Source organism: Erythrolamprus reginae, chromosome 2, assembly GCF_031021105.1.
Source record: "Erythrolamprus reginae isolate rEryReg1 chromosome 2, rEryReg1.hap1, whole genome shotgun sequence".
NCBI classification, from domain to species: domain Eukaryota; kingdom Metazoa; phylum Chordata; class Lepidosauria; order Squamata; family Dipsadidae; genus Erythrolamprus; species Erythrolamprus reginae.
Window position 1 is genome coordinate 34,066,148 of NC_091951.1, and position 22,797 is coordinate 34,088,944.

The 22,797-nt window shown below is 42.8% G+C and overlaps 1 protein-coding gene across 4 annotated transcripts in view; it reads right to left on the reverse strand.

The window, feature by feature from the left end:
- The window catches only part of LOC139160143 (regulator of G-protein signaling 2-like), a 55,740-nt gene that overhangs the window by 31,452 nt on the left and 1,491 nt on the right, over nt 1-22,797 (reverse strand). For 2 of the 4 annotated variants that reach the window (XR_011557887.1, XM_070737721.1), the window contains exons 1-2: nt 18,104-18,320; nt 3,420-3,836 (exon numbers count right to left, since the gene is read on the reverse strand). Coding sequence is in view for 3 of the 4 variants with exons in the window: in XM_070737721.1 (XP_070593822.1) it covers nt 3,420-3,836 (417 nt within the window). In the remaining variant the exon portion in view is untranslated. Of the gene's footprint in view, nt 1-3,419; nt 3,837-18,103; nt 18,321-22,797 lie in introns of those variants that run through there. The other 2 variants (XM_070737720.1, XM_070737719.1) reach the window with 1 other exon arrangement.

Genomic DNA, 22,797 nt, shown 5'->3' on the forward strand with positions numbered 1-22,797 from the left:
ATATGTATGATTTTATTATACGGGTTTTAAATTGTTTTTTAAACTGCCTTTTTTAGATTTTTGTTGTAAACCGCCCAGAGTCCCCAGGGAGTTGTGTGGCATATAAATTAAATTTAAATAAATAAAAAACAAAACAAAACAAAATAAAATAAATAAAATGAAATAATAAAATAAAATAAAATAAAATAAAATAAAATAAAATAAAATAAAATAAAATAAAATAAAATAAAATAAAATAAAATAAAATAAAATAAAATAAAATAAAATAAAATAAAATAAAATAAAATAAAATAAAATAAAATAAAATAAAATAAAATAAAATAAAATAAAATAAAATAAAATAAAATAAAATAAAATAAAATAAATAAAATAAAATAAAATAAATAAAATAAATAAAATAAATAAAAATAAATAAATAAAATAAAATAAAATAAAATAAAATAAAATAATAATATTGGCGTTCTCATAACCTCTGCAGGCAAGCTGTTCCACTGGTTGATTGCTCTCAACACCAGAAACTTTCTCTTTATTTCCAGGTTGAATCTCTCCTTGTTCAGTTTCCATCCGTTATTCCTTGTCTGGCCTTCAGGTGCTTTGAAAAACAGCCTGACCCCCACCTCTTTGTGGCGGTCCCTGAAGTATTGGAAACACTGCTACCATGTCTCCCCTGGTCCTTCTCTTTGCCAGACTGGCCATGGCCAGTTTCTGCAACCACTTTTCGTATACAGTGGTACCTCGAGATACGAGTTTAATTCGTTCCGGACCTGGGCTCTTAAGTCGAGCAGCTCTTATCTCGAACGACTTTTCCCCATAGGAATTAATGTAAATAATTTTAATTGGTTCCAGCCCTCAAAAAACTCACAAAGTTAGTCTAAATTATGCAGAAAGACATGTTTTTAATGAAGAAATGTACATGTACATATAAATGAATAATGAAGTTTCTTTCACTTACGGTAACTTGTAAACTTTCTTAAACTAAATTTACATATGTTCAACTTCTCTGCCACCCAATCCTGTAGGACAGAGGTCCCCAACCCTTTTTGCACCAGGGACCGGCTTTAAGCGATCAAGAGAGGAATGGGTGAATGAATGGACGGAGGGTGGGAAGGAAGGAAAGAGGGAAGGGACAGGAACAGAGGAAGGAAGCAAGGAAACTTATGAAAGGGGAGAGTAAGAGAGGAATGAGTGAAGGGAGGGAGGGAGGGAAGAAGGTGGGAAGGAGAAAGAAAAGAAGAAATAGAGGAAGGGAAGGTAAAAGAGAGAAAGAAAAAGAGCAAGAAAGAAAGCTGCAAGCACCCCCCCGAGCCCCCCAGGCCGGCTGCAACCTTTTAAAACACGCGCGCCGCTTCGCAGCTGTCTCCTGAAGCCGAACGCGGAAGTTAGCGTTTGGCTTCAGGAGACAGCTCCTTGGCGCTTGTATCTCGAATTTGGGCTTGTAAGTAGAACAAAAATATATCTCCCCTCCCAGCTCTTATCTCGAGTTGCTCTTAAGTAGAGCAGCTCTTATGTCGGGGTTCCACTGTATTATAGTCTCCATCCCTCTTAATCGTCCTAGCTGCTCTCTTCTGCACTTTCTCTAGAGTTTCAATGTCTTTTTTGTAGTGTAGTGACCAAAAGATGCAGTTAAGTGTGGTTCAGCAAGAAGCATGTCGGCTTCTTGTTTATTATTATCATTGTTTTTAACTAAAATATTGTTTTGAAACAAAATCAGGTGGGGGAAGGGAGGCTGGAGAATGGCAAGAGAAAGCATCCCAGCCTTTCTGAGTAATTCACTAGCCTCTGCGGGGACAGCGCAAGAGCTCTGTATCCCAGGCCCTCGACCATAACCTTTCCTTGATCATTAATTATGAGCCATTTAACCTTAACGGATACATTTTTCACAGCAGAAAATTCCAGAGATTAAAACCAGTGGGAATAAAGACACTCGGCTGTTTAGACAAGCAAGCAAAAATAATAATGGATAGGCAAACAAAAAAAAAGATCTGGGGTTGAATTTCGCAGGGGTTGAAATGGAGAAGCATAGAAAAAGATTGACAGCAGAAAAAGACCTCACGGTCCATCTAGTCTGCCCTTATACTATTTCCTGTATTTTATCTTACAATGGATATATGTTTATCCCAGGCATGTTTAAAATCTGTTACTGGGGATTTACCAACCGTGTCTGCTGGAAGTTTGTTCCAAGCATCTACTACTCTTTCAGTAAAATAATATTTTCCCACGTTGCTTCTGATCTTTCCCCCAACTAACCTCAGATTGTGCCCCCTTGTTCTTGTGTTCAATTTCCTATTAAAAACACTTCCCTCCTGAACCTTATTTAACCTTTTAACACATTTAAATGTTTCAATCATGTTCCCCTTTTTCCTTCTGTCCTCCAGACCATACAGATTGAGTTCATTAAGTCTTTCCTGATACGTTTTATGCTTAAGACCTTCCACCATTTTTGTAGCCCATCTTTGGACCCCGTTCAATTTTATCAATATCTTTTTTTAGGCGAGGTCTCCAGAACTGAACACAGTATTCCAAATGTGGTCTCACCAGCGTTCTATACAGCGGGATCACAATCTCCCTCTTCCTGCTTGTTATACCTCTAGCTATGCAGCCAAGCATTCTACTTGCTTTCTCTAAGAAAGAAAGCATTAGTAAGATGTCCCAAAGATGCTTTTTCTTCAGGAGGCAACTGGACTTCTTTGGTTTTTTTTTCTTTTGAAGATGTTTCACTTCTCATCCAAGAAGCTTTTTCAGCTTTAACCAGATAGTGGGGAATTGAAGGGTTTATATTCCTTGCAGGCAGTGAGTCGTCTTGTACGAGCTGAAGAAGCTTTTTTGGGTGAGAAATGAAACGTCTTCAAAGAAAAAAAAAAAACCAAGAAAGTCCAGTTGCCTCCAAAAAAGCACCTTTGGGACAACCATGACCTGGATGACTGAGAATTTTAGCTAGAGAATTTTGGGGTTGAATGGTGTTGGGAGTAGGAATGGCTTTTCAGAGAAAAAATTGCAGACTACAGGAATCAGGACCACCTGAGGACACAGATAAATCTCCAAGTTCTTCAAGGACCTTCTAAAAGGATGCAAAGGATCAGCTGTCTGCAAGGAATATAAATCCTTCCATTCCCCACCATCCAGTCAGAGCTGGAGAAGCTTCTTGGAGAAGCGAAATGTCTTCAAAAGAAAAAAACAAGAAACTCCTGAAAAAAAGCATTTTGTATCCAACCACGACCTGGATAACTGAGAATCTTTCCAGACCAGAGGTAGACAAAGGTGGCTCTTCTATGACATGTGGACTTCAACTCCCAGAATTCCTGAGCTCAGGAATTCTGGGAGTGGAAGTCCACCAATCATAGAAGAGCCAAGTTTGCCTACCCCTGTTACAGACAATTAGTAAGAGGAGTATTAAAAAAGTATTAAGAAGTTCCACTGACTTTGTTAGATCCACCAAAGAAATTCCTCAGGTGTTGCTTTGCTGCCGCCACTTTCTCGCCCAGTTGTCGCTCTTTCCTCAATGATTTGGGGGACGGCAAGCTCCATCCACTTCCTGTTTTGTCCCCTTCCACAGTTTCCCGCTGGCATGGTGCCCCTTGTTGATCCAAACGTCCCTCACTTCGAGAGCGCCAGAACCCTCCCGGGTCTTGAAGCGGGATCTGGACACAGTTGACTATTTCAGTGTCATCCAAACGAATGCTTGGCGTGGAAGGTTTCTCCTGCTTATCGCAGTTGTTCCTCAGCTCTGGATCCTCACAGCTCTGATGTTGCTTCCGAAGGTTGCTCCGGTGCCAGGGCAGGAAGTCACAATCTAGGAGGCAACCTTCGGAGCCGCACTTCTGGAGGGGACTCAACATCTAGATGGAGGAGAATAACATTTTAGTACAGTATATCTTCCTTGGAGGCATTTGAACGTCCACAAAGATAGAATAACAAGAGTTGGAAAGGACCTTGGAGGTCTTATTTATTTTTCATTCATTCATTCATTCATTTTGTCCAATAAACAATGAGGGTTTTAGTGGGTATATAAATATATACACATAGTAAAATACATGATGAAGGTTATAGAGGATATACTCATAGTAAAATATACCTAAGAAGGAAGAGAAGAGAAGATATAGGAATAAAACATATCAATGAAAGAATAGAAGAAGAGATATAGGAATAGAAGAAAGGTATAGGAGATATAGGAGAGCAATAGGACAAGGGACGGAAGGCACTCTAGTGCACTTGTACTCGCCCCTTACTGACCTCTTCTGAATCTGGATAGGTCAACCATAGGTAATCTAAGGGTAAAGTGTTGGGGGTTTGGGGATGACACTATGGAGTCCGGCAATGAGTTCCACGCTTCGACAATTCGGTTACTGAAGTCATATTTTTTACAGTCAAGTTTGGAGCGGTTAATATTAAATTTAAATCTGTTGGGTGCTCTTGTGTTGTTGTGGTTGAAGCTGAAGTAGTCACTGACAGGCAGGACGTTGCAGCATATGATCTTATGGGCAATACTTAGATCTTGTTTAAGGCGTCTTAGTTCTAAGCTTTCTAGGCCCAGGATTGAAAGTCTAGTCTCGTAGGGTATTCTATTTCGAGTGGAGGAGTGAAGGACTCTTCTGGTGAAGTATCTTTGGACATTTTCAAGGGTGTTAATGTTTGAGATGTGATATGGGTTCCAAACAGATGAGCTGTTTCTATTCTATTCTATTCTATTCTAATAGAATAGAATAGAATAGAATAGAATAGGATTTTATTGGCCAAGTGTGATTGGACACACAAGGAATTTGTCTTTGGTGCATATGCTCTCAATGTACATAAAATAAAATATAGATTTGTCAAGAAACATGGGGTACAACACTTAATGATTGTCATAGGGGTCAAATAAGCAATGAAGAAACAATCAATATTAATAAAAATCTTAGGATGCAAGCAACAAGTTACAGTCATACAGTCCTGAGTGGGAGGAAATGGGTGATAGGAATGATGAGAAAAAACTAGTAGAAATAGAAGTGTAGACTTAGTAAAAAGTTTGACAGTGTTGAGGGAATTATTTGTTTAGTATAGTGATGGCATTCGGGAAAAAACTGTTCTTGTGTCTAGTTGTCTTGGTGTACAGTGCTCTGTAGCGACGTTTTGAGGGTAGGAGTTTATGTCCAGGATGCAAGGGGTCAGTAAATATTTTCACCCTCCAGTGCTGGGGCACCCACAAGTTGCTCCACTGGATAATTATTCTCACTGTCAGGAAATTCCTCCTTAGTTCTAAGTTGCTTCCCTCCTTCATTAGTTTCCATCCATTGCGTCTTATCCTGCTTTCAGGTGCTTTGGAGAATAGCTTGACTTTCTCTTCTTTGTGGCAACCCTTTAGATGTTGGAACACTGCTATCATATCACCCCAGTCTCGGTGGAAATGTTCCCCTTGAGACTGTCACATGATTCACCAAATAAGAATCCAGAACAGCCATTCCTCATACAAGTGCCTGGGTTATGGAAATCCCTGTTGCTTACTTGTGGCTGGCGCTGAGCCTCAGAAGCTTCCAGTACTTGCTAATGACATAGCTGTTTACCCAGATCCTTGATGTTGGCATTACGGCTTGTTTTTATCTGGCCGTGTCCCTGCTTGCACTTAATCATGGCACAAACACTCCCTGTTTTGTAATGTCACAATGCTTTCGGAGGTTGCCTTCACCTTTTGCTTGACTCATGAAGGAGACATCCCAAAGACTCCATTAGCTGTGCAGGTGCTGAGGTGGCATTTATCTCCTTATTCCAACACGATAGAATTTAGCATTAGCATTTAGACTTATATACCGCTTCACAGCCCTCTCTAAGCGGTTTACAGTAAGGAAGTCAGTGATGGGCTCCTATAGGTACGGTCAGGTACACAGAACTGGTAGAAAAAAATTGGTCAGATACACAGAACCAGTAGAAAATGTTTGAATTTTTTTTCTTTTCTTCTTTTCTGGGCTCTGGGTATGTTTTTCCTATTGCAGGAAATGAGGTTGAATGTGTATAATTTTAGAAGAGCTGTGTGTGCGTGTGTGTACATACAAATATAGTTTATACTGTATAGTAGAGAATGTATATTTTTGTGTGCCTCTGTGTAATATGTATGTACACATATGCCATACATACATAGAATTAAATAGTATATTTTGGATGTTCAGTAATAGTAAATAGATGTTCTGTCGGGCTCTCTGGCAGACTCCTCCCGAAAATTCACAGGTACAAATTTCAGACACACACATGTTTGAAAATTCAAAACAATGTTCTTTATAATGAAAATTCACTTAACTAAGCCCTCTTTTTGTATAGCAAAGAGCACTCGTCTCCAAACAAACTAGTAATTTGTACAAGTCCCTTATCAGTTCTTAGCTTGCAGCTGTGAGGCAATTCACAGTCCTTCTTCTTTCACAAAGTGAAACACACTTTGCTCTGCTTTAGTTTCAAAGCGGGGAAAAATCAGCACACAAAAGGTCAAAGTCAGCAAAGTAGGCACGAAACACCATGATCAGATAATCCTCCACAATGGCCAAACCCACAGGCTGCTATTTATAGTAGCCTCAGTAATTACCACAGCCCCACCCAACCACAGGTGGCCTCATTTTCTTTGATAATAATTTCTCAGTTTTTGTTGCCTATGCATCGCTCTCCGGATGCGTGGCTGTATCATTAACTCTTGTTCTGAATCCAAGGAGGAGCTAGATAATTGATCTCCTTCTGATTTGTCTGCCACACTCTCCTTCTCCCTGTCACTCATGTCTTCTTGGTCAGAGGAGCCTTCATCAGCAGATTCCACCGGGGGCAAAACAGGTCTGCAGCATGTGGATGTCTCCCCCACATCCACAGTTCTTGGGGCAGGAGCTGGGTCAGAGCTAACCATAACAATAGATAGGGCAATTGTATCTCTTTGAGGCAAGGAGAGGCCAGGCACCCTAACCTTAACCCAAACCCTGGCTCACCAGTTATAAAATATTATAATATATAAAAGTAATAAAAATATTTTACCGATCGGTAATAAAATGACAAGACATCCCCCTGGCTATTTAATCGCTACTAATTAAACAGGCTTTTACTTCAGGGCTAGGGGCCATACACTAGGGCAGTGTTGGCGAACGTTTTTGGGTCCAAGTGCCGAAACACGAGACCACCGGAAACCGGAAGATCAGCTCCCTGGTGCATGCGTGTAGGAGCACCAGAAACCAGAAGAGCTGATCTTGCAAAGAAAGAATCCGGAAGAGCAATGGGCGACGGCTGGCATGCCCAGAGATGGCTCTGTGTGCCATTGGTTTAGCATCACAGTACTAGGGCAGATGGGTGAGGGTTACTAGTGACCATTATGGAAACAAGATGATGGGCTATATGGTTCTTTGCTTTGGATAAGCAGATTCCTTGCATTGTTTTTTGAAGGAACCCTCTGAATTGAATGGGAATGTGGTTTTATAGAGATGGGCCATAAAATGCCTAGAAATATAGCAAAAAATCACCAAGGCAACTAGACACAAGAACACTTTTTTCTCGAACGCCATCACTCTGCTAAACAAATAATTCCCTCACCACTGTCCAACTATTCACTAAGAATGCATTAATAATAATAATAATAATAATAATAATAATAATAATAATAATTTATTAGATTTGTATGCCGCCCCTCTCCGAAGATTCGGAGACTATTGCTATTAATATTCTCATCATTCCCATCCCCCATCTCCTCCCACTTATGACTGAATATCTGTAACTTTTTGCTTGTGTCCTTACAATTTACTGTATATTAATATTGATTTCCTGATTACTTATTTGTTCCCTATGACATTTTACCTCATGATTCTGGACAAATGTATATTTTATTTTATGTACACTGAGAGCATATGCACCAATGACAAATTCCTTGTGTGTGCAATCACACTTGGCCAATAAAGAATTCTATTCTATTCTATTCTATTCTATTCTATTCTATTCATAGCAGGCCTTGCCTGAGGGAGCTTAAGAGTTAAAAACACAAAAATGGAAATGAGAAGAAAGAGAGGGGGGGGGGGCAAGGATCCACAAGGAAAGAAGACAAGTGCACACATTTAAATAAACCGTTCCAAACTCGATTGCAGAAATTACGACTTTAGCAACAGAGTGATCAACGCCTGGAATTCTCTACCTGACCCCGTAGTTACCTCCTCAAACCTTCACAGCTTCAACCTCAAAGTGTCTATTATGGACCTCACTCCATTCCTAAGAGGTCCATAAAAGGGGCGTGCATAAGCCCCCCAGCATGCCTACCATCCCTGCCCTATGGTCCCCATTTATTTGTATTCATTTCTTTCATTCACGTCCATGTTTATATCTATACTTACTACATTGTACTGTTTGACAAATAATAAAATAATCAACTCCCTCCAGAGATTAGAACGGCCCCCACCCTCCTTGTCTTTCGCAAATTACTCAAGACCCATCTTTGTCGCCAGGCATGGGGGAGTTAGGATATTCCTTCCCCTAGGCCATTACAACTTATGTATGGTATGTTTGTGTGTATGTTTGGTTTTTATAATAAGGGTTTTTAGTTGTTTTATTAAATTGGATTGTTACATGTTGTTTTTTACCATTGTTGTTAGACGCCCCGAGTCTGCGGAGAGGGGCGGCATACAAATCCAATAAATAATAATAAATAAATAATAATAATAATAATAATAATAATAATAATAATAATAATAAAATAAAATAAATAAAATAAAAGTGGAAATAATTCCTTGCCCTTTTTTTGCTGTTTTCTTAACAGTGGCGATGTAACTAAACAGTGTCATCCACGCACAAGAGAGGCTTGAACAGAGTTAGGGAGGATAGGTTCAGCTTGTGGACTCTTTTGAGAAAAATAACACAAAAACACACCCCTTCCATGGAAGGGGAAAGAGACAAGAGTTCCTGGGAAAGGGCAGTGCTGGCTTCAAGCCTGAACAAAGACACTTCACGCTGCACGCAGGCCAGGGGTGGGTTCCAGTAGCGGGTTGCTACCGGAACAGTAAAGGTAGCAAAAGGCATTGGTAGCAAAAATGGAGCTGCGCGGGCAGCTTTGCTTCTTCTGCGTGCGTGCCTGCGTAATTTTGCTTCGGTGCATGCGCAGAAGCAAATAAAAAATCACCAAAATCTCCCTCTTGCGCACATTTCCTTGCAGGATTTTGCTTCCTGTGCATACGTAGAAGCAAAACCATACTGGGACACGCATGCACACACGCAAAAGTGAGGTTGCGTGCGCAGCACACCAGTAGCAGGGGGGATTGGAATCCGTGCCCAGTGGGTTCCTCCCGGTTTGGACCAGATGGTGGTGATGTCACGAATCCGATTTGGTCGGAGACGGTCCATGGGTGCCGCCATATTTTTTTGTTTGCAATTTTTTGTATTTATTATTGATTGATTGATTGATTGATTGATTGATTGGATTTATATGCCGCCCCTCTCCGAGGATTCGGGGCAGCTGTCAACATATATAAAAACATAATAATACATCTAATCTAATTAACATAATTAAAAACCTAAAATAATTTAAAACATTCATAATCATTCATCCCATAAAACACACTAAAAACAGACTCGCTGGTCAGGGGGGAAGATCTAATTACCCTAGGCCTGGTGATAAATATGACTTTAAACTTTTTTGGAAGGCAAGGAGGGTGGGGGGCAGTGCGAATCGCGCGGGGGGAGCTGATTCCAGAGGGCTGGGGGCCCCTCAGAGAAGGCTCTTCCCCCAGGCCCCACCAGCCAGCATTGTCTGGCTGATGGGACCCTGAGGAGACCCAGAGGAAGAGCCTTCTCTGTGGTGGCTCCGACCTTCTGGAATCAGCTCCCTCCAGAGATTAGAACTGCCCCACCCTCCTTGCCTTTCGTAAACTCCTTAAAACCCACCTCTGTCGTCAAGTGTGGGGGAACTGAAACATCTCCCCCTCCCTTTGTAGTTTTCTGTGCATGATATGAATGTATGTATGTTTTTTATATATTTGGGGTTTCTTGTTTTTTAGACTTTTTAAATGTATTATTGTTATTTTAGATTCTAACTATTAGATTTGTCATTATATATTGTTTTTATCATTGCTGTAAGCCGCCCCGAGTCTACGGAGAGGGGCGGCATACAAATCTAAATAATAATAATAATAATAATAATAATAATAATAATAATAATAATAACAACAATAACAACAACAACAACAACAACAACAACAACAACTCTGTGGGACCTGACCAGATGCTGGGATTCGTGCTGCAGAAGGCAGTCTTGGAAGTAATCTGGTCCTATGCCATGTAGGGCTTTATAGGTCATAGAGGTTTGGATGACTTATCCTCTTTTGCTGCTTGAAAAAGGACCCTCCTGCAATAACACAAGAGCACGCAACAGATTCAAACTTAATACGAACCGCGCCAAACTTAACTGTAAAAAATATGATTTCAACAATTGAGTTATCGAAGCTTGGAACTCACTACCGGACTCAATTGTGTCAACCCCTAACCCCCAACACTTCTCCCTTAGACTCTCCACGATTGACCTCTCCAGGTTCCTAAGAGGCCAGTAAGGGGCGTACATAAGTGCACTGGTGTGCCTTTCGTCCCCTGTCCAATTGTCTTTCCTTTTTTTTCACCTATCTTATATATTCTCTTCCTTTCATATATCCTCTCCTTTAAGTTCACCTTCACCCTCTTTTTATATTATCACATGTCTATTTTCTTCCTACGTATTTATGTATTGGACAAATGAATAAATACAAAATAAATAAAATACCCTCCCACGGGTTAAGACTAACCTTTATTTTCCCCCCCAAAGCACAGCTGATCAGCTCCTCAGCTGTGTTTCGGTGTTGATTCCAGCTATTGAGCATTCATGGAAGCGAAATATTATGGGCGGATGTGCGCGCGCACAGAACCGGTAGCAAAGGTAATTGGAACCCACCCCTGACACAGGTTCTGGATACAGTTCTAGATACAGCAGGTTCTGACCAGTTCTAGAGAACAGGTTGCAGACATATTGAGTAGCTCAAAGAACCGGTAAATACCACTTTTGACTGGCTCCACCTCCATCTGTTCTCTGCCTCCTGACTCCCAGTTGATCGGGAAGAAATGGGGATTTCGCAATAACATTCCCCTGCCATGCCCACCAAGCCATGCCACTCCCAAACTACATCATGCCCACCAAGCGACATCTATTAAATTGTGTATCAGATCGGAATAGAAAAAGTACAAGTAAAAATAATACTGATAATGAAGGGAATATAATTCCGCTCGAAATGTTTTTCCACTTCAGATGCCAAGGCTCTGCCAAATAATCTTTGAATTTGCTCCTGGAAAGAGTTGCTGCTTTGGACTGATTCCCATCATAAGAGCAAATGGATGGACTCCATGCAGGCCAAAAATTTGTATGACTCTTCTGCAGAAGAGAGACAATTTAGAGGCAGGGTGGGGAGCGTAGCTCAAACTTGTCCAGTTGTCCCAGCTTCCTAACCATCCATCTTCAGGCTTTGCACAAAGTTGGCTGCTGGCCGATGAAATAAGAGAATCTCTGAGTTTCTACAGAGTGCCATTCACCTCCCTTTGTGCCGAGGTGGCACAGTGGTTAGAGTCCAGCCCTACAGGCTACTTCAGCTAACTGCTAGTTGTAGTTTAGCAGTTCAAATCTCACTACCGTCTCAAGGTTGACTCAGCCTTTCATTATTATTATTATTTATTATTATTTATTGCATTTGTATGCCGCCCCTCTCCACAGACTCGGGGCGGCTAACAACAGTGGTAAAACAACATGAACAATCCAATTAATAAAAACGACTAAAAAACCCTTATTATAAAAAACCAAACATACACACAAACATACCATACATAACTTGTAATAGTCTAGGGGGAAAGGATAACTTAACTCCCCCATGCCTGGCGACAAAGGTGGGTCTTAAGTAATTTGCGAAAGACAAGGAGGGTGGGGGCCATTCTAATCTCTGGGGGGAGTTGGTTCCAGAGGGCCGGGGCCGCCACAGAGAAGGCTCTTCCCCTGGGGCCCGCCAAATGACATTGTTTGATCGACTGGACCCGGAGAAGGCCAACTCTGTGGGACCTTATCGGCCGCTTGGATTCGTGCGGTAGAAGGCGGTTCCAGATGTATTCTGGCCCAATGCCATGTAGGGCTTTAAAGGTCATTACCAACACTTTGAATTGTGACCGGAAACCGATCGGCAGCCAGTGCAGGCCGCGGAGTGTTGCAGAAACGTGGGCAAATCTAGGAAGCCCAACGATGGCTTTCGCGGCCGCATTCTGCATGATCTGAAGTTTTCGAACACTTTTCAAAGGTAGCCCTATGTAGAGAGCGTTGCAGTAATTGAACCTCGAGGTGATGAGGGCATGAGTGACTGTGAGCAGTGACTCCCTGTCCAAATAGGGCCGCAACTGGTGCACCAGGTGAACCTGGGCAAACGCCCCCCTCGCCACAGCCGAAAGATGATGTTCCAATGTCAGCTGTGGATTCATCTTCTGAGGTGGGTAAAATGAGGACCCAAATTGTTGGGGGCAATATGCTGATTCTGTAAACCACTTAGAGTGGGCTGTAAAAGCATGATGAAGTGGTATATAAGTCTAAATGTTATTGTTATTGCTATTTCTGCATGTAGAGGTAGTCCTTGACTTACACTGGTTCACTTAGGATAGATAGATAGATAGATAGATAGGTAGGTAGGTAGGTAGGTAGGTAGAATTCTTTATTGGCCAAGTGTGATTGGACACACAAGGAATTTGTCTTGGTGCATATGCTCTCAGTGTACATAAAAGAAAAAGATACATTTGTCAAGAATTGTTCAAAGTTACAACGGCACCAAGTCTGATAAGCAAACATTCGGAAAACAGCCCACAAGCTTGGAGAACAAATCTTTTCCCCTCATCCTACACCTGAGCTACAGATATTCACCACTATAGCAAAATTACAACAGTTCATTTAGTCACTGTTTGTAATTACAAAGACATGGAAAAAGTGCCCTCCCAGAGCCTCTGTGCAAGCCAAAACTCAGCTGGCCAGCACACACATGCATGTTGGAGCTCAGCTAGGGCGACGGCTCATGTGCCAGCAGATATGGCTCCATGTGCCACCTGTGGCACCAGTGCCATAGGTTCACCATCACTGTTCTAAACTTGGCCTACCCTTCTTGAGAGTGCCTGAACACGGCAATCACAATATCTAAAGAGGCATTACACTCCCACATGTGTGTGAGACAAGAGGGTGTCTCTTCTAAAATAAATAAATCCAATTAATAATAATAATTAATAATAATAATAATAATAATAATAATAATAATAATAATAATAAAATTCATTTAACAGTTGCCTTATTTATTTATTTTATTTATTTATTAGATTTGTATGCCGCCCCTCTCTGTAGACTCGGGGCGGCTCACAACAATAACAAGAACAATGTAAGAACAAATCTAATAATTTAAAAACACTAAAACCCCCATTATTAAAAGCAATCAAACACACAGACATACCATGTATAAACTGTATAGGCCCGGGGGAGATATGTCAGTTCCCCCATGCCTGACGGCAGAGATGGGTCTTAAGAACTTTATGAAAGGCAAGGAGGGTGGGGGCAGTTCTAATCTCCGGGGGGAGCTAGTTCTAGAGGGTCGGGGCCGCCACAGAGAAGGCTCTTCTCCTGGGTCCCACCAAACGACATTGTTTAGTCGATGGGACCCGGAGAAGGCCAACTCTGTGGGACCTAACCGGTCGCTGGGATTCGTGCGGCAGAAGGCGGTCTTGGAGGTCTTCCTTAGCAATAGAAATTTTGGGCTGAGTTGGGATTGTTAAGTAAAAAAGGCGAAAGATTTATACGATCTGAAGAGAAACCGGAGTATTAAGTGAAGTGTTAAGTGAAGGACTACCTGTGTATGGCCACCCTATCAACAACACACAATCCTGGTTGGTTAACGCTCAATAAAGTAATCACAGAAATGATGAAAAAAGTAGATTTTTTTTTTTTAAAAAAAGCAAAACGCAGCAGGACAACCCCCCCCCCCCCAATGGGCTCTCCCAATCCCTTTCCAAATGGGCTATACCTAATCTGGGTAATGAAAAATCTGCAAGAAAACAACCAAGCTCAAAGATAACCAAGGACACCCCCCACACACACTGTGGTTTATTGAAGAAACCACAGTTAAGCAAATTTGTGCTTAGTGCAATGTCTGAACCAGGTCATTTGTCTCCTTCTGTAAGAAGATTTGACTTGATTGGATTGGATTGGATTCGTATGCCGTCCCTCTCCGTAGACTCGGGGCGGCTAACAACAGTAGTAAAACAGCATATGACAATCCAGTAGTAAAACAGCATATGACAATCCAGTATTAAAACAGTTAAAACCCCTTTTTGTAAAACCAAACATACATACAGACATACCATGCATAAAATTGTAAAGGCCTAGGGGGAAAGAGTATCTCAGTTCCCCCATGCCTGGCGGCAGAGGTGAGTTTTAAGAAGCTTACGAAAGGCTAGGAGGGTGGGAGCTATTCTAATCTCTGGGGGGAGTTGGTTCCAGAGGGCAGGGGCCGCCACAGAGAAGGCTCTTCCCTTGGGTCCCACCAAGCGACATTGTTTAGTTGACGGGACCAGGAGAAGACCCACTCCGTGGGACCTAACTGGTCACTGGGATTCGTGCAGCAGAAGGCGATCCCTGAGATAGTCTTGTCCAGTGCCATGAAGGGCTTTATAGGTCATAACCAACACTTTGAATTGTGACCGGAAACTGATCGACAACCAATGCAGACTGCGGAGTGTTGGTGTAACATGGGCATACCTAGGGAAGCCCATGACTGCTCTCGCAGCTGCATTCTGCACGATCTGAAGTTTCCGAACACTTTTCAAAGGTAGCCCCATGTAGAGAGTGTTACAGTAGTTGAGCCTCGAGGTGATGAGGGCATGAGTGACTGTGAGCAGTGAGTCCCGGTCCAAATAGGGCCGCAACTGGTGCACCAGGCGAACCTGGGCAAACGCCCACCTCGCCACAGCTGAAATATGTTTCTCTAATGTGAGCTGTGGATCGAGGAGGACGCCCAAGTTGCAGACCCTCTCTGAGGGGGTCAATAATTCCCGCCCCCAGGATTATGGATGGACAGATGGAATTGTCCTTGGGAGGCAGAACCCACAGCCACTCCGTCTTATCCGGGTTGAGTTTGAGTCTGTTGACACCCATCCAGACCCCAACAGCCTCCAGGCACCGGCACATCACTTCCACTGCTTCGTTAGATGGCATGTCTTCTCCTTTTCTCATTTCTTTCTCAATCCCCCTTTTCTTTTTTCTTTCCCCAAACTTCCCCTTTCTACTCTATCTTTTCTATCCTCTCGCTTTCTTCCTTCTCTCTTTTCTTCTATTTGTGTCATAATGCAACATATATCATTGATATGTTGTGTATTATATTTATCTCTGTTTCATTTTTAACGTATATATTTAATGAAGAGATTTTTTAAAAGACAAAACAAACAAACAAATATCAGTTCTCAATGACACCCATGTTGCGCTTACATGTTTAGTATCACTGATTAAAAATCTGACAGACCCTCCAAAAATCTGCCAGGTATGAATGCCCCACACTGAGTCTTTGCAATATACAGCTTGGCTAGCTTGTTTGAGTGACTTAATAAACTCTTTCTTCGCAGTGCACTTGTTCTTTGCTGGTGGTGCACAAGCATTTTATTATACACACCATGAGGAGGAAATGGGACAGGTTGGAAAGGAATGTAAATGGAATGCATTTAGTTATTGTTCTGGGTCATTACCTTTTAGAGGGCAGCTATTGGCATGCAGTCTTGAGTCCGCAGAACGAAAGCAAAGCACACCCCAGTTTTAAACAGAAACTACCAAGCCTTTCAGCTCTTATGTCACCCTTCCCTCCAGAAATCAAAACAAGCGAGGAAGCCCTGGAAGTTGGAAAATGTCTTCTAGGCCTCCTGCTTCTGTTTTGTTTTTGTTTGTTTTTTCTTAAAAAGAAACAGGGAGCACAACCGTATTATTAAAATTTCACCGGGAGGCACAGAAGTTAGCAGTGGTTGTCTGAGTTTATAAGCTTGCGGCCACCAGGCAGGGAAAGAAGAGTTAAATCTCCAAACTCTGTTTGCACCCCAAAGGAGATCCAAAGGTCAGGGTTGCGTTTCTGGCTTATGTCTCTGTGGAGATGTAAATCGAGCGCACTTGCAGAAAAAGAGGGAAGGGAAAAAGACCTGGCTCTTAAATCCTTCCAAGCTGTTCTTCTTCTCTCGTTCTCAAAATACACTTCAATGCGCTTCGTGCCAAACGCCATCACTTTTTCTTGTCATCCGGGCACCGCCAGCAGATGCTAAGCCATCCATCTGGAGAGCTTCCCCCTTCCAGCCCCCTACATTCATCCAGCCACCTCTATCCTAAAAATCAGAGGAATGCCCAGCCTGTATAAACAGGCCAGCAGGCGATCTGCTGCTGGGAATCTCCAGCAAAGCCTGCAAGCGAAGACATATGAACTAAGGAACCCTCTAAAACTGGGAAAAATCCCAAAGGGAACCTCTTAAGTCTTTTTTTTTCTTTTTCCTTTGCCCTTTTGTGAAGACGGAACCACAAGCCTCAAGGGGAGGGGGGGCAGGAAAATATCTCTTTGGCTCTGGGGAGACTATAATTCACCTGCTCTCTCTGCCTCGGGAGTGGAATAAAGAGCCAAATACTGGATAGTGACAGGGAGAGGAATTAAAAACAAAAGGAAGCAAAGAAAGCCAGAAAAAAATGGAAACGACCCAAACAGTAAAGAAAATAGGGAAGCCTGCTTGGGGGCTGGGGAGGGGTGTGTGGAAATATGAGATTGGGGAGGATAGGAGCTGTAGTCCGACGTATCTAACACCAGCAAGCACTCCCCTCTTCCGTGAGAACATGTGTGCACGCACCAATGTTGTCTGTGTATCTCTCTCTCTCTCTCTCTCTCTCTCTCTCTCTCTCTCTCTCTCTCTCTCTCTCTCTCTCTCTCTCTCTCTCTGTGTGTGTGTCTGACGGAGGGTGTCACTTGAGGCCCCTCTGTCTTAAAATATAAATTGGGGATGGGTGTGTTGATTCGGGAACCCCTTCAAGGGAGTTAATGGGAGCGCCAATTTCCGCGGGTCGTTGCTTAAGGTGTCACTCAAGCCCTTTGCTTACCCGATCGGAAAGCGGCAGGGAAGGGGGGCGGGAGCGGGTGGGAAATCAAAGAAGGTGCTGAAAAAAGTACATTCGAAGCCCCCAAAACGGAGAGGAGAGAGAGAAGTGGAGAAGGAGGAAAGGAGGGAGGGAGAGGGAAAGGAGGGAGATAGAAAGAGACAGAGAGAAAATAAGAGTGAGAGAGGGGGGGGAGGAAGGGAGGAGGAGGAGGGAGGGAGGGAAGAGAAGAAGGGGGAGAGAAAGAGAGAAAGAAGAAGGGAGGGAGAGAGACAGAAAGAGACAGAGAGAAAAGAAGAGAACGAGAGAGAGAAAAGAAGAGAACGAGAGAGAGGGAAGAAGGAGGAGGAGGGAGGGAGAGAAGAAGGGGGGAGAGAGAGGAAGAGGAAGGAAGGGAGACAGAAAGAGACAGAGAGAAAAGAAGAGAGAAATGGGGGGAGAAAGAGTGAGAGAGAAAAGAAAAGGGAGGGAGAGAAGGAGGGAGGGAGAGACTGAAGGAGGAAGTGAAGGAGAGAGGGAGGGAGGGAGAAAGAGAAGGGAAAAAGGAGAGAGGGAGAGAGAGAGAGAGGAGGAGGGGGAGAGAGGAGGAAAGAAATGAGGGAAGAAGGGAGAGAACGAGTAAGAGAAAAGGAGCGAGAAAAAGAGAGAGAGAGAAAAGGAGAGAAAAAAGAGGAGAGAGAGAGGAAGGAGAAAAGAGGGAGAAAGAGTCAGTGAGAAAAGAAGAGAGAGAGGTGAAGGAGGAGGGGGAGGGAGAAACAGAAGGAGGAAGGGAAGGAGAGAGAGGGCGGAGGAAGGGAGAAAGAGGTAGAGAAAAGGAGAGAGGGAGAGTGGGGGAAGGAGGAGGAGTGAGTGAGAAAGCGGGAATGAGAAAGTGGGAGTGAGAAAAGGAGAGAGAGAGAGAAAGAGAGAGAGAGAGAGATCAAGGAAGGGAGGGAAAGGAAAAGAAGCCACGGCACGGGGCAGCGCTGCCCGGCGGCCCTCGCTCACCTTCCCCGGCCGGTTCTCGCGGGCTGCCGGCGTCACTCCCGCCCCGCTGCCAAAGTCTCAGCAGGAGCGCCCGAGTGCCAGCCGAGGGGCTCCTCCGGCGCAACCCGTCCGCAGCTGCCGCCACCGCAGCTCCCAAGGCAAAGCCGGTCCCTCCTCCGTCGAAGGGAGCGGCAGAAAGCCCCGCGGGCTGAGCGCAAGGCGTGGGCGGCTGCGGGTGGCCCGGTCCTTGGAGAGTGAGAAAGCGCGCAAGAGCAAAGAGGCGAGAGGGAGGGAGGGAGGGAGAGGGAGCCGAGGAGCGGCGCCGGCCGCAGCGATTCCCTGGATCAAACTTGGATTTTGCGCGGGGAAGTGAGGGTGGGTGGAGTGAAGCCCGGGGGAGACCGACGGAGGGGAGTTCAACCGAGGAGCGAGCACCCCACCCTTTCCTCTTACCTGCGCCCCCCCCTCCAACGATTAGATAACCCGATAAGGGTTGTTTTCTTTTAAGTACCGGTAGTCCTCAATTTACAACAGTTCGTTTTGTGACCGTTCAACCTGACAACGGACTAGAAAAAAAGCTACACGACCATTTCCCACACTTTTCGCCTGTTGCAGCATCCCCATGGTCACATGATTCAAATTAAGAAGGTTGGCAATTGACTGGTATTTATGATGGCTGCAGTGCCTCGGGGTCACTGTCTGACATTTATGACGATTGCAGTGTCCTAGGATCACTCTCTCACATTTATGACCATTGCAGTGTCCCGGGATCACTGTCTCACAATTATGATGATTTCAGTGCCCCAGGGTCACTGTCTCACATTTATGACAGCTGCAGTGTCCCGGGATCAACTGTCTCACATTTATGGTGGTTGCAGTGTCCTGAGGTCACTGTCTCACATCTATGACAGTTGCAGTGTCCAGGGGTCACTATCTCAGTTTTATGATGGTTGCAATATCCTGGGGACACTGTCTCACATTTATGTCAGTTGCAGTGTCCCGGGATCATTGTCTCACATTTATGATGGTTGCAGTGTCCCAGGGTCACTGTTTCAGATTTATGACGGTTGCAGTGTCCCAGGGTCACTGTTTCAGATTTATGACGGTTGCAGTGTCCCGGGATCACTGTCTCATAATTATGATGATTTCAGTGCCCCAGGGTCACTGTCTCACATTTATGACAGCTGCAGTGTCCCGGGATCAACTGTCTCACATTTATGGTGGTTGCAGTGTCCTGAGGTCACTGTCTCACATCTATGACAGTTGCAGTGTCCAGGGGTCACTATCTCAGTTTTATGATGGTTGCAATATCCTGGGGACACTGTCTCACATTTATGTCAGTTGCAGTGTCCCGGGATCATTGTCTCACATTTATGACGGTTGCAGTGTCCCAGGGTCACTGTTTCAGATTTATGACGGTTGCAGTGTCCCAGGGTCACTGTTTCAGATTTATGACGGTTGCAGTGTCCCGGGATCACTGTCTCATAATTATGATGATTTCAGTGCCCCAGGGTCACTGTCTCACATTTATGACAGCTGCAGTGTCCCGGGATCAATTGTCTCACATTTATGGTGGTTGCAGTGTCCTGAGGTCACTGTCTCACATCTATGACAGTTGCAGTGTCCAGGGGTCACTATCTCAGTTTTATGATGGTTGCAATATCCTGGGGACACTGTCTCACATTTATGTCAGTTGCAGTGTCCCGGGATCATTGTCTCACATTTATGACGGTTGCAGTGTCCCAGGGTCACTGTTTCAGATTTATGACGGTTGCAGTGTCCCAGGGTCACTGTTTCAGATTTATGACGGTTGCAGTGTCCCGGGATCACTGTCTCATAATTATGATGATTTCAGTGCCCCAGGGTCACTGTCTCACATTTATGACAGCTGCAGTGTCCCGGGATCACTGTCTCACATTTATGGTGGTTGCAGTGTCCTGAGGCACATGGGTGGGAGTTTTAAAGGATTCTACTGCTCCCCAATCTTTAAGAACTTTTTTAAAAATCTTCCCGTTATTTTAAATGCTTTCTGAATATGCATGCTCACTAATATTTTATTTCTAACACTCCCACCACTGTGTACATGACCCGACTACTACTACTACTACTACTACTACTACTACTACTACAACAACAACAACAACAACAACAACAACAACAATAATATATACAAAATCCAGCATATAAATTTTATTTGCTGTGTATTACTGGTTTTTGTAATACAGAGCAAATAAAATTTATATGCTGGATTTTGTATATAATAATTATAATTATAATTAATAATAATAATAATAGTAAAAGTAATAATAATAATACAATTAATAACAGCAACAACAAAACAACAACCACAACAACAACCACCACAACAACGACAACAACCACCACCACAACAACAATAACAATAACAACAATAATATAATGATGATGATGCAAGAATCTCACAGATGGACTACAAACAGAGGCACAACTACGTGGCCCAGATGCTTCATTGGTACCTGTGCCACAGCTACCACCTACCAGCGGGAAAGAACTGGTAGGATCATAAACCTGAGAAAGTAGTTGAAAACAATCATGCCAAAATACTTTGGGAGTTTTCGAATTCAAACTGACAAGGTTTTAGAACACAATACACCAGATCTCAAGATTGTGCAAAAGAAAAAAGTGTGGGTCATTGAGGTCGCCATACCAGGTGACAGTCGAATTGATGAGAAACAACAAGAAAAACGTAGCCGATATCAGGATCTTAAAATCAAACTATGACAACTCTGGCATAAACCAGTACAGGTGGTCCCAGTAGTAATCGGGACACTGGGTGCTGGGCCAAAAAAACCTCAACTGGCATTTTAAAGCCATAAACATTAACAAGATCACGATCTGTCAGTTGCAAAAGGCCACCATACTTGGATCTGCGCGCATCATATGAAAATACATCACACACTTCCCAATACAGTCCTAAACGCTTGGGAAGTGTTTGACTTGTGATATTGTGATACGAAACCTAGCATATAATATTATTGTTTTTTGTGAAAATGATGATGGTGATGATGATGATGATGATGATGATGATGATAATAATAATAATAACAACAACAACAACAACAATAATAATAAATCCAGCATAGTGATCTCGTTTGCTGTGTTGTATTGACACAATAATAATAATGTAGCAATAATAAAGGTAATCCTCAATTTACAACAGTTCATTTAGTGACTGCTCGAAGTTAAGAATTCTAAGCTACATGACTGGCAGTGGGCAAAGTCAGCCTGCAATACTGACTCCTAATCGGTGTCACCATGGGTCTTAAAAATAGCAACAGCAATAGCTCTTAGACTTAGATAACATTTTACGGTACTTCACAGCTCTCTCTCAGAGGTTTACAGAGTCAGCAATGTCCCCCAGCAATCTGGTCATAAGCCGCATTTTTCCAGTGCCATTGCACCGTTCAGTGGTCACTCAATGAATGGTTGGAAGCCGAGGACCTGTCTACATGTGCAGCTTTAACCGTGCACTTGCCAGATTCCAAAATCTATCTACCAAGAAATGGAACCAAATGAGGCTGGGCGCACGAGGCCTACCAAGGTGCTGATGCCAATTGTGCACCTTCCCTGCACCATCTTCTCTTCGGCATACAAATCTAATCAATCAAACAAACAAACAATAAATAAATAAATGTTAAATAACTAAATAAATTATTATATTTTATTTTATATATAATCTACTTGGCATAAGTAAATTGCTTTTTGGAATAATGAGCTCAACAGATTTGTAAAACTTAAATAAGTGAATTTGATGACCAGCGATTAATGTAAAGGTTATTGTAATGTTTTAATATTAGATAGAGGTTTTTGAATATTATATGTTTTCACAGTCACTTTGTGAAAGAAAGAGATATAAGAGCCTCCACTGAATGATTACAAAGTAAAAAGAAAAAAAAGTGCATAAAAAGGGTTAAATAAGGTCCAGGAGGGAAGTGTTTTTAATAGGAAAGTGAACACAAGAACAAGAGGACACAATCTGAAGTTAGTTGGGGGAAAGATCAAAAGCAACATGAGAAAATATTATTTTACTGAAAGAGTAGTAGATCCTTGGAATAAACTTCCAGCAGATGTGGTTGGTAAATCCACAGTAACTGAATTTAAACATGCCTGGGATAAACATATATCCATCCTAAGATAAAATACAGAAAGTAGTATAAAGGCAGACTAGATGGATCATAAAGATTTTTTTCTGCCGTCAGGCTTCTATGTTTCTATATGTTTGGCAATAAGCTTGATTTGTGTTGGAAACTATGTATTGTTTTTAACTTTGTGTTGGAGAAAAAAATAAAAAAATAATGGTCAGAATAAATGTAAGTCTCAGGGGTAGCTGCCTGTTCCAGTTCTACCTGTGCCCTTTTTCTCCTGTGTCTTTTGAATGCTGGAAAGAAGGAAGGACCGAAGGGAAATAACAGATCCGTTTACAGGTCTGCCTCTTGTGCCCTTCTCCAAAACACACACTCACATCCTCTGGGAAAAGGCAGCCAAGCCTACAAACTGGAAATTTACCCAGCTGAGTTAAAGATTAGCGTGAGAGCAGCTCACACAAAAAAATTATCCCTCCCCCTGCCCGAAGAACTGTTTAAAATGGTGTATACTGTAATAGAATAACGAAGTTGGAAGAGAACTAGCCCAAACACCTGCTCCAGCAATAAAACTCGATCTGCAAAGTGGGGATA